At 28.1% G+C, this 18942-nt stretch overlaps 1 protein-coding gene and 1 pseudogene across 1 annotated transcript; both read left to right on the plus strand.

Moving 5' to 3' along the window:
- The first annotated feature begins 8520 nt into the window (after positions 1-8520).
- Positions 8521-9573, plus strand: LOC125816268 (transcription factor bHLH95-like). Its single transcript, XM_049495852.1, is given in 3 exon segments — positions 8521-8669; positions 8671-8953; positions 9469-9573. Coding segments are annotated over 3 exon segments (537 nt in total).
- A 5505-nt stretch (positions 9574-15078) lies between these two features.
- On the plus strand, positions 15079-17839 carry LOC125816294 (transcription factor bHLH95-like; annotated as a pseudogene).
- The last annotated feature ends 1103 nt before the right edge of the window (positions 17840-18942 follow it).

Here is an 18942-nt window from a genome sequence, read left to right on the forward strand (position 1 = left end):
ATCAGCCAAATCTTTCTACTTATTCGTGTTCCCCTTTTTTCATCTTGTGGTGCTATGAAGACTGATACATTAGTTGTTTATTTGGTTAGTATTTAATTAGTTTAAGATTAATATTTCAATTACTGGCCCAACACTTAATTAGTCCAAGTATCGGTACGTGAAACAGAAGCACATGCCTAATTATAGTACTAGTTCTTTTGACAATTAGCATATGAGTATAGCTTCTGGATTGGTTAAGGATTGCTATTTGCTTAAGGGGTTGTTTAGTAGGATGCATAAGAATAGTACTACTAAATAGGATTATATGATGCTTGATATATTTGTCGCGGAGTTGTATGATAGACATAGAGGCATGAGGCACGACGTTGATAACATATCTTACGAGGTAATTAAATATGGTTGTGTTTTGCTATCACTAAATTTCATAATACATTTTGTTTTTTGTTTTATATCTTGATTTCAAGAGATTTTCATTCTTATAAATAAGATATCTGGACCAGAGATCGATCTTTGAAAGGTTTTTTTTTTTTTCTATTAAAATTGTAAAGGTATTGGTTCAGCTATCTCTTCTACTTGCATTCCTTAGGAATTATTGGCATTGGTGTGTGAGTCGCGCAATAACCTTTTTGTTTTCCTTGTAATTGGCCCAATGACTATTATTCATCTGTTTCAAAAACTTAACCATTTTTTTTCTTTTATTTTGCATTTACTAGTACACATATTGTTAGTTATATTTACATGTTACTCTTAAGAAAAATTACACTCTTGGATACATAATGTTTAGAAATTTATTTGAAATATGATCTCTAAGTATTGAAAATGACTTGGATTTTTTTTTACCTATTAGACCATAGTTGTCTTTAGTTTCAATGATAGGATTAAAAATACCTCTCTTTCTATATATTGGAACTTGATATTGTTTTTATGGTTAAAATGTCCTTCCTTAAAACATATTATGAAACGTTATATATCAAATTTTAATTTAATAGATGTATTTGATTTATTGGTACACATGAATATAAGACTCGTTCCGTCTGAATTTATTAATTGTTGGGGATGGATTTTTAAGGACTAACCATTATATTGTTAAAGGATGAACATTAAGAAGCTGAGTTAAATCAATTGGAGCTTGTTTGGATCGATTTTAACCTTTGTTAAAAGCATGATCATTAAGAATGAGGTCATTTTGAATACGTTAGAAATATTGATGAACCTATTTTTTCCTTCAAAAATAGAGAATTCACATGAAACTATACATTGGAGTTCGATGAAAAGATCGATAATAATACATTAAATATAATTTATAAATAAAGTGTGAAAAAATAATATTAAGTATATATGCAAAGTTTATTTCTATTTTGAGAAGGAAAAACAAACTATTTTCAGAAGACCTAATTCAATAAAAGTAATATAAAACAAATTATAGAAACAACGAAAAAAATAGCATAGTAACAATAATAACACTAAGTTAGTATTATATAAGTAAACATACACCATAAATAAATATATGATCTATTAAAATTGAATAAATATTTATTCTATAATAAATATTATATCTATATATATGGTTAATAATATATAGGAAAAATTATCCATATGTACATTTTATTTTATCATAATCTCTAAGATTTCCTACCAATTAAAAAAAAATAAAAAATTCCCTCTCGAATACATGACTTCCTTCTCATTGATGCATATCTATCCCTCTCGGATACACCCATCCTCTATGTATCTGGATCCTATCCCTTTTTTAATACATTCCTCCTCTCTTGGTACATCTCTCTCCTATGTATCCAAATGTCTTATTCTCTCTCTAATACATCTCTCGCTTATGTATTCGAAATATTTTTAAGAAAAGAAGTAAAATCTGGCATTAAGAGAAAAAAGCCAAAAAGATAATAAAATGCAAAAAGACAAAAAATCATGATTACAATTTTACAACAAACGCAAGCATAGAAAGAGGCCAGAAAATACTCAAAAAAATTAACATAACATAAACGGCTCATATTATGACAAACCCCTATTTGCAACTCCTCTTACGTCACGCCACAGACAACTATTCTCTTCAATCGTCATATACTGAGTTAATATCTCAAAAGATCTCCCAATTTTGAAAAATTATCTAATAAAGTTATTAAATTTTATTTTGTATCAATAAAATCACTCAACTTAGACATTTCTATCAATAAAATCACTCAACAATTTATCATCATAAAAGAAATTTGAAATGACAATTTGTCAAAGTTGAGTGACCTTTTGAGATATTAACTCTCATATACTTCCTTTTCATTTTCGTTCGGTATTCAATACTTATTTTGAGTCTCTATTCATTTATTTATGTTGAAAGACAACTTAGGATGTGTTTGAAAACATTTTCTGGAAAATGTTTTCAAATTTTTTCATGTTTGATTGGCTTAAAATATTTGAAAAATATTTTTCAAATCAACTCATATTCCTCAAATTTAAGGACAATGACTTCCCTTCCAAAATTAAAGAAAACATTTTTCAAACTTCTACTTCATCCTCTAATTTTTTTCTTACCCTCTCCATACCCCGTATTTGACCCTCCAACCCCTAAACAAAACAATAAAAAAAATTAAAAATTATTTTTGAAAAATATTTCAAAATTTTAGATTTTTTTACCTCACCCAACCCCTACCATCCCTATACCTACCCCTACCACCCATACACCTACCCCTACCCCCAAAAAATTGCTTTTGAAAAAAATTTCAAATTTATTTTTTAAATTTTTTTTATGCCACTCCCCCCGACTCCCCCCCCTTCCCAAAAAGGTCACCCCCACTCCCCCGCAACCCCCATCAATTTTATTTTTAAAAAAAAATATTTTTGGGAAGTATTTCAAATTTAAATAAATTTCAATTTTTACGCCATCTCTACTCCCCCAAGTCGCCCGCAATTCATTTAGCCATTTTCAAGGTTTAATAGCTATTTTTACGGTGAAGAAAAAATTTAACAATAAATTATCTTCCATATATGTGAAATTCATCATATTATTCTAGAGTTCGAGTTTTTTATTTTACTTAAATTTCAGTACATTATGTTGAAATTTCAAGAAAAAGTACTGAAATTTTCAAATAAAAATAGTCCCATAATTCTGATTTCAGCTTGAGATATTTTACTTCAAACAACGCATATAAATGTAAAAAGAATGCAGAGTATGAGAATTGAAACTTGGATGCCGGAGGTACATTTTAAATGTCATGGATAATTGAGTATGTGTGATCATCTCATCTAAAAATTTAAGTTGTTAGAGAGTGCACACCTTTATTATTTAATTATATTCTCAATATAATAGCTATCTTTTAATTAATTTGAAAATCATGACTTATTTAAATTAGTAAATTGTAAATTTGCCTAATCGCGCATCTCTAACTACGCATGCAACATAAAAGTTGAAAATGCTCTTCATGCAGAATAATTACTAGCCTTACTACGTGAATTGAAACTAGCTCAATTCAAAAAAAAAAAAAAAACAATCTGACGCTACAACACATTTCGAGGGAGACTAATTTGGTAGTGAATATATTGAAAGAATACAGAAGAAAATCTATGATATCGGATATGAAAAGAAACCATTTTTATGTTTTCGATCCATCTCCAATTTTTTTGTGACTTATGCTCTCGATATATATGATTATAAAATTGTTTCATAGAGATGAGTTTCTTTCTGTACGTCTATGGACAAACCTTATAAATACTATGGAAAGTATAATTCAATATAGGAAGCTACTTGCAAGCAAGCTTCATGGATGCTTAAAAGAAGTAATTGTGATAAGAGAGGAACAATCGTATATTTCAACGCAAATCTCAATTAGTTGAAGTAATTGCGAAGATGATAAAAGTTTATTTTCGAGGGAATTTGAAATCCAATTAACTAGCTAGAAAATTGCAAACTTTGGAACTTTTATCCTAATTGACAAATAGGTTAAATATCTAGAAGATCTTGGTTGTAACCTTAATCACTGCGTCTCTATATATAGTGATGACAAAGGTTATTTTCCTACATTATCATTCTCACTTTAGTAAACTTATACTATTTAATTACTCTTCATAGTTATAATTTACTATAATTATTACTCCAAATAAATTCTTAATTTCCCCAAATAACCATAAAATAAATTCATATCTTACACCTGAACAGATCGACCCACCCACCCACAAATAAAAAAGTGGTCTTCTCCAATTATTTTTGACAAGTGTAGTATTTGAAATGATTGTCTTAATATGTAATGCTCGTGTTTGTGTTGATAATAATGAAACAGTCAACATTAGTCACAAGATAATGGTCTTACTAGTAAAAAACAAAATATATAAATTTATGATCTGTCTAATTTGATCACATTTTAACAAATTAATGATCCATTTATTTTATATAATTAAATTTATTTTAATATGTTTAATTTGACTTATTTTAAAGTTGAATATTATGCCGTCTAAATTGGTCCATGAGAAACCTTGTTTAATTTTTTATCTGTTGTTGTTGATATTGATATATTATAAATGATTATAGCATAAGAAAAAAGTTTTATTAGATACTCAAATAAAGAATTTAAAACTTAGTAAAAAGTTGGTGGATTTCGCTATGACACGGATTTTAGTTCATTTCAATTCAAGTAACTTGACTCGTCTATTTATTAACTCAATTCAATTTAATATTCTCAAATTCAATTTAATCCATCTGTTTGATTAGAGCTGTTCAAAATCGAATTGAAATCGATAATTTGAATCGAAAAAAGTTATTAGGTGATCGATAATGGGCTATTGGTTTAGTAGTTTCGGTAAAGGTTTTGATTTTTTTATTATTGGGTTTTGCTTCTTAACGGATTGAGTTTTTTCTTAACAGATAATTGATAACCCCATAGTAAATTAAATAATCATATTTATACCATTTCACATATCATTAAAGTCGTTGACTTAGAGTTTAGTCTCATACTTTTATTTTTGATTGTTTCAAACTCTCCGTTATTCTAAAATGTGAGTGTCTTTGCTTTTGAGCAAGATGCAATCTGTCAACTCATGTGCATGGTTCATTTGATTTGTCACCTTGTTTCTAAGTGATTTCCATGATTTTTTTTGTATCAAATCTTAACGGTTAAACCGATAAATTAATAACCAATAGGTCAATATCTTAATGGTTCTACAACGATTTAGCATATCTACAAAAACAACAATAAGTCGAAACGATAAATTTCAAAACTAAACCAAACCAATCAATACACCACCCTACATTTGATACTCCTAATTGTCATAATTAACGAAAATAGTAATACACAATTTTAATTGCCAATAAATGATTAAAAAAAATGTCGATTATACCATTTATTAATGAATTATAAAAAAAATTTGCTAGCTACAAACTAATGGAGGATTAGCAAGGAATTAATATCCAAACTAATTCCTTTTTTTCTCCTAATAAACGGAAAGTCATGATTAGTATTTAGAGGCATTTTAACATCCTGGCCAGAAGATGAAATAAAATGATGATCTTTTTCTTTTATATGGAACGGATATGACATGATAAAAACTTTTATTCACGAAAAAACACTTGCTTAATTATTAATTCTAGTGTGGTTAACTTGAATAAATGAGTAAAAAGATGCATAAAATCTCGTTATTAAAATCTATTAATAAAATTTCATTAATATTAATAAATGAGTAAAAAGATGTATATAGTCGGAGCCAACTATTAATGAAATTTCATTAACATTAATAATCACGTGAATAAACTATTATTAAAATCTGATTAACACTAGTCATGTAATATCTTATATTATAAGACTACAACTCAGACACACTTAATTCATATAACTTAAGAATTAAGACTTGCATTTCAAAAAAAAAAACTTAGTTAATTATATATACAATCATTTTAATTAGAGCAACTTTCACATATAGCAAACAAAAAAATCATATTTGTATGTTATAGCAAAGTTTGTATAATTGCGCTCCATAGCAAACATATATATGTATAATTCGCTATACATATACAATTGAAAGCTATGTCTATTTCGCTATACATATATACAAAAAGAAGCAATTGTATAATTCGTTGACTCCTCTTCAGATTTGTATAATTTCTCTAGCAGGCCATTTGTATAAATTATTGTTAGCCTCTCGTTTGTATAAATTGTTGACAAAAATATTTATATATCAAAAATCGCTCTCTCTTTCGCTTTATACAAACATGAATTATACATTATACAAACATAAATTATACATTATATTTGTATAATCTGTGTTTGTATAAAACGAGAAAGAGAGAAAGACAAAAGAGAACTGGGCAGGGGAATATTTGTATTGTATAATTATAAGTGTATAAGACGAATATATATGTATTTGCAGGTGTATATACAATTTCTTTCGCTTTATACAAACATAAATTATACATTATACAAACATAAATTTTACATTATATTGTATAATCTGTTTTTGTATAAAACGAGAAAGAGAGAAAGACAAAAGAGAACTGGGCAGGGGAATATTTGTATTGTATAATTATAAGTGTATAGGACGAATATATATGTATTTGCATGTGTATATACAATTTTCTCTCGCTTTATACAAACAGAAACGCAATTTATACAATTCTGTTGTATAAAGCGAGAGAGGCGAGCACAAAGAGAGCGAGCGAGAAAGGGAGAGTGGCGAGCGAGAATTTAGAGGGAGAGAGGTGACTGGCAAACGTTTGCTACGGGGCACAATTAAATCAAACAGTAGCTACTCCATTTATTTTAGATTATAAGTTTGTCATTATGTACAATTATCCCTTTTAATTATTGTTATTGTAATTGAAAAAAACTTAGATTGTTTGTATAAATAAGAATAATAACTTGATTAAGTTTGTAATTTTGTATTTGTAATTAAAGTAATTAATTTTAATTAATTATTTTTAGTAGTGGTAAGTGTGAATTGGGAACCAATTAATTGAGTGAGAACAAAATCTGTAACAAAAGTACTTTAGCTACCGTTTTTTGTTTTGAAGCCAGTAACGACATTTTGGCTTATGATTGTATTTTGTTTTTTTATTCATTACAAATGAATCATCTTTTTTTATCTCTACTTTTTATTTATTTTTTCTCTTTTTTTTTTCCTTTTTGCCACCCTTCTCTATATTCTTTTCATATTCAATAATCATCATATCCAATCCCTCATTTCTCCATTTTACACTTTGCCCCCTACAAGAAAAAAATTCTATATATAGGCGTAACTTAGGGTACAGTATCAGACCACCTGAAAAAGAAAAAAAATGAATGGAGGCGGTGAGAATAATCATGGTTTACCATGGGAAACTAATGATTTCTGGTCGTACCTGAACTTGAATGACATTCAAGTTCGGAGTGAAGAGACGTTTGAGGGAGACAAGTTGCCAGATCTGACTAGGTCTAATACTTGTCAGCCGCTGACAGTTGTTAATGAGGTGGTTGAACCGACAATTGATGTTGGTAAGAAGAGAAGTCCACCAAATCAAAAAAGGAAAGGTAAGGGAATTGCTGAACCAAATTCTGGTGCTGATGAAGCCAAAGGTAAAAAAGAATCAGAGCATGAGATACACATATGGACGGAGAGAGAAAGGAGAAAGAAGATGCGAACCCTGCTCGAGACTCTTCAGGCGTTGGTTCCTAATCTCCCTGCTAAGGTAAAAAAGAAGTTCTTACAATGATATACTTTGTTTTTTCTTATCTGATATCTTATCGATCAAAAGGAAAATAATTCAATAAATTTTATGATATCTGATTTTTTTTTTGTTATTTTCCTTTTATTGTCTTCTACAACCTTAATTAATAATCATAATCTACTCATCGAAAATTATTCAAAAAATAAACATGATTTTTTTTATCAAATAAAAACTTGTAAAAGCTTACTAAAGGAATATATATATATATATATATATATATATATATAAAGTTACAAAACTAAAATAAAAATAAAAATTAGAAAGACTATTTCAGTAGAACCTTAACCGAATTGGAATAAATTTATTTGGTGATATACACATTCCCCTTATTACTAATTTGTACATATCTACCTGTTAATTCCAAAATAGAATAATAAGATGCATTTTGTTTACCAAAAAAGAGAAGGATAAAACAATATAAAACTTCCGATTTTTTCGCATATATAGTTATAAAAAAAACTCCATAAATTTCTTTGTTTTTTATTTTCTAGCATTAGAATATGAAGTTTTCAACATTATTCTAATTCCATTCTAAATTTGTCAAAAAGAACATTTTCTTAATTCGTATAATTTTAAGATCTTTGTAACTCGGATGCGTAATAAACATGATTTAAAAATCAACAATTCCAAATTATAGCCTTTTTTTTTGTAATTTATACTTATTAAATGAATCTTTTTTAAACACTAATAAATTACTTGAAACTGATTAACTCGTATATATATAGTAGATATGGTATTCTCTTGACTTACTTTTCCTTAATTAGTGAAAATCCTGATTTCGCCTCTGAAGTAGAAATTAAATTAATTTCATATTTTTTTTGTATATGCAGGCTGATAAGTCTACAATAGTTTATGAAGCAGTGAATCACATCCTAAAACTGCAAAATACTTTCAAGAAACTTGAAAGTCAAAAGCTAAAAAGGCTAGAAGAATATAGCATAAGGTTGATGAGTTCACATAAAATTGGTAATAGGGGAGAAATATCTAGGTGATCCAGGATCAACCAGTAATTCAACAACCATTACACCAACAACTCATGGTGCTAGTCCCCTTATTCCAACATCTTTTATGACATGGAGTTCACTAAATGTGATACTAAATGTTTGTGGTGAGGATGCGCATATTAGTGTGTGTTGTCCTAAGAAGCCAGGGTTATTTACCATTATTTGTTATGTTTTGGAGAAACATAAGATTGACATTGTGTCTGCTCAAATTTCATCTGATCAATTCAGAAGCATGTTCATGATCCAAGCTCATGTAAGTCTTTCATTTTCTTCAAAATAATATATTTGTCATTTTGAACATTGTGAACTAGGGTTTTAGTTAGCACACTCTTTGATTTACTTTACGTGTCTTTGTTTGATTGATCAGGAAATTGAAGAATGAAACGTGTTAAGAAATTCTTTTGAGTTGGGTGTTTGAGAAACATATAGTTTTTTATTTTATTAGTTTCGCGTCTAATTGAAAATTTATCTTCACATGAAATGAAAGTAAAAAAAAAAAAATAGTATATATCTATCTTTTTTTTTAAATGCCTCCTCCCACCTAGTCTCACCCTGAGGTTGAAATTCTCTATTTGCTACTACATATAGTTAGCCATAGATTATGTTTAGAAATTATTTAAATTGTTTTACCTAAGGCGAGTGTTTAACAGAAATAGTCTTTCTACTTTTATAAGATCATATGGATAAACATATCTACATATTTACTGAATATATTATTATTGTTGTTATAATCACTTTGTTCTAAAAGCATGTTTGATGTATATTCAGGCTAAAGGTGGAAGAGAGTTAGCTCAATTCTCCGGAGCATTCACTGTGGAAGACATGTACAAGCGAGCTGCAAATGAGATAATGTTATTGACAACCTCCAAATGATCAATATCATATTTATTTTTGAAGTTCATTCAGTGGAGGATGAACGGTTGTCGCCATATAGGCATGTTTACTTTTCTAGTTCATCCGGTAGAAGATGAACTGTTGTGGCCGTAAAGGCTGTTTTATTTACTTTTATAGTTCATTCGATAGAGGAAGAACGGTCGTGGCCGTAAAGACTGTTTTATTTACTTTTGTAGTTCATTCGATAGAGGATGAACGACTGTGGCTGTAAAGGCTATTTTATTTTTCTTTTGCATTTTATCCAGTAGCGGATGAACATCTGTCTCCATATCGGAGAAATGAAAACTATGGAATTTGGTCCCATTAAGTTTCTTCCAATGATATTTATAAATAGCAAAAATCTTGATTTGACATATGTTTATGTGTTTGCTTTATTGATGTGTTTCGTACGGATGTATGTTTTTTTTTAAAATTCATGTTCTGTTTTAAGAATATTGTCTCTATGAAAATATATTCCTTACAAATGAGAAAAAATGTTTCGCGGTGGAAACATGAAAAAACAAATGGCATAAATTACATTAATGATTGTAAAGTCATTTAATTATAAGCAATGACTTTACACCCCCCATAATTTTAAGATCCTATTTTTTTGTTATTAATAATACATTAATTCTATGGTAATATTCCTTTATAATAAATATTTAGGGGGGAAACCACATAATATTAACTGTAAAAAAAGAGAATTATTTAACCAATATGGTATGGTTAATTTACATTCTAATATTTTTTTTCTGTAATAAAACTTATGTTTATATATTTTTTTCTTTTCCCCTTTGCTAAATCTAAAATTTACTCTTTTACTAATTCGTTGTCTGATCCATTCTCTAAATTCAAGAGATAAACGACATCAAATAAATTTAAATTATATTTCTTTTACATTCTTCCGAAGTTCTCAAACATTACAACAAATAAATTGAAATAATAAAATTTTACTATGTTATCAAGCTATCAATCTCAAAAACAAGTTCTATTCAACTATCCTTTTTTTAAAAAAAAAAAAAAACAAATGAAAATTTACAATAACTTTAATAATTTTACCTCATAGGAGTACTTTTGTTTTACTTCTTAGAATTCAAATATGTCGAGATATAAAACATGAATCATATATATAATTATGAATTTTCTTAAAATTTAAGGCCTATTATTATAAAGTTTAATTTGACTTTAAACTTCTAATATTCTTCAGCCGTGCCTGATTCTTGACTCTCACTCCATGTAATCACTCATTTTAACTCCTACCAAACAAGCCCTAAGAGATTAAAAATATCATGTTACTTAACTTTTCTAAAGAGGGTAGAGAAAACCAAAAAAAGAAGAAGCAAGGCACTTAATTATTTACTGTCCCTACTTTCATTTCAGCTTCTACAACAATTAGCACTTGAGAGAGTTCATATATCAACTTTTATTTAGGTCAATTTTTTCATATTTTATTTTAAAATTTTGTCTGTATATAAATAATTTTTTTACAAATTAGAAAATGATTTCCTTAGTAGAGCTTGAAAATAAGTGCCATAGCCGATAAGTTACATTTTAAGCTTACAATGGTCTCCTCCCCACCCCGCCGGTGCCGATTCAATGGTAAAATCATTTAATTGGAGGAAATTTCATAAATAGCTAATAATTAAAATATAATTAGTTTTCTTAGCTATAGTTTATCTAATTATATAATGTAGCTATAGTTTCAATAATTGTGACATAGTTTATTTGTATAACTCGTTGAAAATTATTTTTTTAATACAAATTGAACTCTTAACTTAATTAGTGAGGCAGTAATTTCGATTATTACAACGGAAAGAAATCCCGCAAATCATGATTATTTTATTTGATTAGAATTTCGTACCAAATATGACTTCTGCTAAACAAAGAACGATGTCAAAAAATTACCTGATAAATATACAACTCAAAGGTATATAAATATCATTAACAAATGTAACATCATATATACAAATGAATAAATGTATACAAATTCTGAAATTATACAAATAATGGTTGAGACATATATTTGTTGATAATATACAAATGGGGATAAGAGACAAGTACCCCCTATACTACGATCGAAATCCCAGAGACACACCTTAACTAAACTAAGGTCCTATTAGTACCCTTCGGAATTCATTTTAAAAATATTTTTGTGCACCTTTTGGATTACGTGGTAACTCCGTGACTTCACACAGTTGAAGTGCGTGGGAGATATTTGGATGTCATGTAAGTCAAAAAGGTGTACAAAATTACAAAAAAAAATGGGTTTAGGGGAGTAATAGGACCTTAGTTTAGTTAAGATGTGTTTCTGAGATTTCAATCATAGTCTAGGGGAGTATTTGTAACTTTTCCTTATACAAATACAAAAGAAGTAATTGTATACAATTGTTAAAAATATACAAATAAGGTCTAAAAAGTATAAACGCCGCAATAAATATTGATACGCAAAATTCATAAAATCATATACAACAGAATGTGAAAGATATTGATAGAAGTACAAATCACAAAAAATGTCTCGATTTATTCATCATCAACTTGGTCCATTAATCCATATTCATCATTTTCATCTTCAGATGTTTTTGACTCAGTGTTGATAGATGCAATTTCTTTTACTTTTTGTTTCTTTCTATCTCATTTGAATCATCTTTCTTTTGGTCAGCAACTCGCTTGAACTATCTTCCTTGTTCCTCTCTTTTTGTTCCTATTTATTGAATTAAAATCATGCAAAACTTATAGCATATTAATATACAAATGGATTTTTTTTAGAAAAAACTCACTTGAATACCTTGAATTTTCCAATTCTATTATGCAGATTCCACCATTATATGCTCGATTTTTAAAAAATATATATATGTGAATTCAATTATATTATTCTGGAATTCGAACTTTTTGTAGTTAAATTACAGAATATTATACTACAATTTCAAGAAAAATGCTGGAACTCAAATAAGATCAGGAAGTGAAAAAGATAAAGAAATGAGTCTTTGCACTCTTTTAAATTTGAGATATTTTTATCAAAATATTACTATTTTTATCAAAATATTACTTCCGCATAAAAGAATGACAAATTTCAATATTTTAAACATGATTTATATTATTCGGTGTTTATAAATTTTATATATTGATTTATATATTATTTTAATTGAGTAGAAAAATATTAAATACAAAATACAAAATATTACAAATACAACGAATTTAAGTATTTTAAAATAGTGAGAAGTTGACGATATTAATTAGTTCGACAATATTAAATATTTTAGAATATCAATAGTTCATATACGTAAAAACAAAGATATCTCCTACGTGTTTCTATATTACTAGTATATTTTTCAGTAAGTATAAAAGGTATATGAAAAGAATTAAAGAGAAGAAAGCAACTAAATAGTAAAATTATTTAATTTTGTATTCAACTTAGAATTATTTTCTTATATAAAATTACATAACTAAATTCTCCCAAATAAAATAAATTCATATCTTACACCCGAATCTATCGACCCACCCACAAATAAAAAATGGGTCTTCACCAATTAAATTTGACTAGTGTAGTATTTGAAATGATTGTCTTAATACGTAATGCTCGTGTTTATGTGTTGATAATAATAATAATGAAACAGTCAGCATTAGTCACAAGATAATGGTCCTACCTATAAAAAAAAACAAAATATATAAACAGGTATAGAGAGATTTAATTTAGGGACGGGATAAAATTAGCTTTTAAAATTATGATCGATCTAATTTGATCAGATTTTAACGAATTAATGATTCGTTTATTTTATTTAATTAAATTTATTTTAATATGTTTAATTTGACTTATTTTAAAGTTGAATATTATGCCGTCTAAATTGGTCCATGAGAAACCTTGTCTAATTTTTTATTTGTTGTTGTGATATTGATATATTATAAATGATTATTAAATAAGAAATTTTTTATTAGATACTCAAATAAAGAATTTAAAACTTAGTAAGAAGTTGGTGGATTTCACTATGACACCGATTTTAGTCCATTTCAATCCAAGTAACTTGACTCGTCTATTTATTAACTCAATTCAATTTAATATGCCCAAAATCAGTTTATTCTATCTATTTGATTAGAGCGCTATTCAAAATAAAATCGAAATCCATAATTCAAACCGTAAAAAAGTTATTAGTTTATCGATAATGGGTTATTGATTTAGTAGTTTCGGCAAAGGTTTTGATTTGTTTATTATTGGGTCATTGCTTCTTAACGGATTGAGTTTTTTCTTAACGGATAATTGATAACCCCATAGTAAATTAAATAATTATTTTCATACCATTTCGTATATCATTAAAGTCGTTGACTTAGAGTTTAGTCTCATACTTTTATTTTTAATTGTTTCAAACTCTCAGTTATTCTAAAATGTGAGTGTCTTTGCTTTTGAGCAAGATACAGTCTGCCAACTCATGTGCATTGTTCATTTGATTTGTCACCTTGTTTGTAAGTGATTTCAATGAGTTTTTTGTATCAAATCTTAACGGTTAAACCGATAAATCAATAATCGATAGGTCAATATCTTAGTGGTTCTGCAATGATTTAGCATCTCTACAAACTAACAATAAGTCAACCCGATAAATTTCAAAACTAAACCAAACCAATCAATACACCGCCCTACATTTTGATACTCCTAATTGTCATAATTAGCGAAAATAGCAATAAACAATTTTAATTATCAATAAATAATAAAAGTTTGTCGATTATACCATTTATTAATGAATTATCAAAAAAAATTGCTAGCTACAAACTAATGGAGGATTAGCAAGGAATTAATATCCTAACTAATTCCTTTTTTTTCTCCTAATAAAGGGAAAGTCATGATTAGTATTTAGAGGCATTTTAACATCCTGGCCAGAAGATGAAATAAAATGATGATCTTTTTCTTTTATATGAAACAGATATGGCATGATAGAAATTTTTATTCACGAAAAAACACTTGCTTAATTATTCATTCTAGTGTGGTTAACTTGAATAAATGAGTAAAAAGATGCATAAAATTTCATTATTAAAATCTATTAATGAAATTTCATTAACATTAATAAATGAGTAAAAAGATGTATATAGTTGGAGCCAACAATTAATGAAATTTCATTAATATTAATAATCACGTGAATAAGCTATTATTAAAGTCTCATTAACGCTAGTCATGTAATCTCTTATATTATAAGACTACAACTCAAACACACCTAATTCATATAACTTAAGAATTAAGATTTGCATTTTTTTTTTAAAAAAATCTTAAGTAATTATATATACAATCATTATAATAATAATAATTATTTTAATTGAAAAAAAAACTTAGGTTGTTTGTATAGATAAGAATAATAACTTGATTAAGTTTGTAATTTAGTATTTGTAATTAAAGTAATTAATTTTAATTTAAAAAAATTTAGTAGTGGTAAATGTGAATTGGGACCCAATTCAGTGAGAACAAAATCTGTAACAAAAGTACTTTAGCTACCTTTTTTTGTTTTGAAGCTGACATTTTGGCTTATGATTGTATTTTGTTTTTTTTATTCATTACAAATGGATCATCCTTTTTTATCTCTACTTTTTATTTTATTATTTTTTTCTTTTTGCCACCCTTCTCTATATTCTTTCCATATTCAATAGTTATCATATTCAATCTCTCATTTCTCCATTTTACACTTTGCCCCCTACAAGAAAAAAGTTCTATAAATAGGCGTAACTTAGGTTGCAGTATCATATCAGCTGAAAAAGAAAAAAATGAATGAAAGCGGCAAGAATGATCATGGTTTGTATGCTGATGTCTGGTCATACCTAGACGTGAATGACCATCAAGTTGGGAGTGGAGAGACGTTTGAAGGTAACAAGTTGCTAGATCCGACTAGGTCTGATACTTGTCAGCCGTTAACAATTATTAATGAGGTGGTTGAAGTGAGTGTTGATGTTGCCAAAAAGAGAAGTCCACCCAACCAAAAAAAGAATGGTAAGGGAGTTGCTGAACCAAATTCTGGTGCTGATGGAACCGAAGTTAGAAGGGCATCAGAGCATGAGATACACATATGGACGGAGAGAGAAAGAAGGAAGAAGATGCGAACCCTATTTGAGACTCTTCATGCTTTGGTTCCTAACCTCCCTGCTAAGGTAAAAAGTTCTTTAAATGACATATCTTATTTTTTATTATCCGATTTCTTATCGATCAAAAGAGATATAATTCAATAAATTTTATGATTATTCGAAACAATTTTTTTTGTTATTTTTCTTTTATTGTCTTCTGCAACCTTAATTAATAAGCATAATCAACTCATCGAAAATTATTCAAAAAATGAACATGTTTTTTTAGATCAAATAGAAACTTGTAAAATGATTTAAAAATTATTTCTTTGTTTGGTACTTTTTGGCAATTACATCACCCTTTAATTTTCATATGTGATTGTTCTATATTTCCAACTTTCTAAATTGAGTAAATAAATTTTAGGAGAATCTTTTTAGAAAGCTTACTAAAGGAGACATGATTCTCTTTTTAGAAAGCTTACTAAAGGAGACATGATTCTATGTGAAAATGTAACTAGATATATATATATATATGGTTGATTATTAATACAACAACAAGTCCTATGTGAGATTTGAAAATAAGAAGATTTAGGCAGATCCCTACTTTGGTGAGTTAGAGAGACTATTTCTAATAGACCCTTGACCCAATTGGAATAAATTTATTTGGTGATATACACATTTCTCTTATTACTAATTTGTACATATCTACATGTTAATTCCAAAATAGAATAATAAGATGCGTTTTGTTTACCAAAAAGGGGAAGAATAAAACAATACAGAACTTCCGATTTTTTGGCATATATAGTTATAAAAAAAACTCCATAAATTTCTTTGTTTCTTATCTTCTAGCATAAGATTATGAAGTTTTCAACATTATTCTAATTCCATTCTAAATTTATCAAAAAAAAATATTTTCTTAATCCGTATAAATATAAGATCTTTGTAACTCGGATGCATAATAAACATGATTTAAAAATTAACAATTACAAATTATAACTTTTTTTTGTAACTTGTACTTATTAAATGAATTTTTTTAGACACTAATAAATTACTTGAAACTAATTAACTCGTAAATATATAGTAGATATGGCATTCCCTTGACTTACTTCCCCTTAATTAGTGAAAAATTTGATTTCGTCTTTGAAGTAGAAATTAAATTAATTTCATATTTTTTTTGTATATGCAGGCTGATAAGTCTACAATAGTTGATAAAGCAGTGAACCACATTCAAAAACAGCAGAATACTTTCAAAAAACTTGAAAGTCAGAAGCTAGAAAGGCTAGAAGAATATAGCATAAAGTTGATGAGTTCACAGAAAGTTGGTAATAGTTGGGAGAAATATGTGGGTGATCAAGGATCAACCAACAATTCAACAACCATTACACCAACAACTCATGGTGCTAGTCCCCTTATTCCAACAAGTTTTATGACATGGAGTTCACCAAATGTGATACTAAATGTCTGTGGTGAAGATGCACATATTAGTGTGTGTTGTCTTAAGAAGCCAGGGCTATTTGCCATGATTTGTTATGTTTTGGAGAAACATAAGATTGACATTGTGTCTGCTCAAATTTCATCTGATCAATTCAGAAGCATGTTCATGATTCAAGCTCATGTAAGTCCTTTCATTTTCTTCAAAATAATATATTGGTCATTTTGAACATTGTGAACTAGGGTTTTTAGTTAGCACACTCTTCGATTTATTTTACGCGTCTTTGTTTTATCATCATCAGAAAATTGAAGAATGACACGCGTTGAGAAATTCTTTTGAATTGGGTGTTTGGAAAATATATAGTTATTTATTCTTTTATAAGTTCCGCGTCTAATTAAACATTTATCTTCACATGAAAGTAAAAAAAAAAGAGTACATATCTATCTTTTTTTTAGAAATGCCTCCTCCCACCTAGTCTCACTCTGAGGTTGAAATTCTCTATTTGCTACTACGTATAGTTAAGTCTTAGATCATGTTTAGAAATTATTTAAATTGTTTTACCTGAGTCGAGTGTTTAACAGAAATAGTCTTTCTATTTTTACAAGAACATATGGATAAACATATGTACATATTTACTGAGTATATTATTATTGTTGTTATTATTGCTTGATTATAAAAACATGTTTGTTGTATATTCAGGCTAAAGGTGGAAGTGGGGTAGCTCAATTCTCGGGAGCATTTACCGTGGAAGACATGTACAAGCAAGCTGCAAATGAGATAATGTTATTGACAACCCCCAAATGATCAATATCATATTTACTTTTAAAGTTCATTCAATGGAGGATGAACGGTTGTCGCCGTATAGGCATGTTTACTTTTCCAGTTCATCCGGTAGAAGATGAATAGTTGTTTCCGTAAAAGCTGTTTTATTTACTTTTATAGTTCATTCGATAGAGGATGAACTACTGTGGCCGTAAAGGCTGTTTTATTTACTTTTATAGTTCATTCAATAGAGGATGAACGGTTGTGACCGTAAAGACTATTTTATTTTTCATTTGCATTTTATCCAGTGGAGGATGAACGTCTGTCTCCATATCGGAAGAATGAAAACTATGGAATTTGGTCCCATTAAGTTTCTTCCAATGATATTTGTAAATAGCAAAAATCTTGGTTTGACATATGTTTATGTGTTTGCTTTAAGGGTGTGTTTGATATGAATGAATGTTTTTAAAAAAAATTCATGTTCGATTTTAAGAATATTGTCTCTATTAAAATATATTCCTTACAAATGAGAAAAAATATTTCGCGGTGGAAACGTGAAAAAACAAATGGCATAAATTACATTAATGATTGTAAAGTCATTTAATTATAAGCAATGGCCTTACACCCCCCATAATTTTAAGACTAGATTTTTTTGTTATTAATAATACATTAATGCTATATTAATATGAGAAAATTATATATAATAGCAAATTATTAATTCAAATTAAATGTTATAAATACAGTTTGATTTAATTGTACCCAATAGCAAACTGTTGCTATTTTCGCCTCTCTCCCTGGTGGAATCTCGCTCGCCACTCTCGTGTTGCGCTGCCAGTCTCGCTCGCCTCGCTCGCTTTTACACAAATACAAATGTATAAAATGTGATTGTGTTTGTATAAAGTGAGAGAAAATTGTATATATACATATATTTTCGTCCCCCTGTCTCCCCTCTCCCAAATCTTGCTCGCCACTCTCCAGATCTCACTCGCCTCTCTCACTTAATACAAACACAAATGTATGTATTGCGTTTGTGTTTGTATAAAGCGAGAGAAAATTGTATATACAAATACAAATGCATATATTTTTGTCCTATACACTTGTGATTATACAAATACGATCTTCCCCTTCCCAATTTTTTTTTCTCT

The sequence above is a fragment of the Solanum verrucosum genome, unplaced genomic scaffold (genome assembly GCF_900185275.1).
Source record: "Solanum verrucosum unplaced genomic scaffold, falcon-dt-bn FXZP01000261.1, whole genome shotgun sequence".
In the NCBI taxonomy this organism is placed as follows: Eukaryota; Viridiplantae; Streptophyta; class Magnoliopsida; order Solanales; family Solanaceae; genus Solanum; species Solanum verrucosum.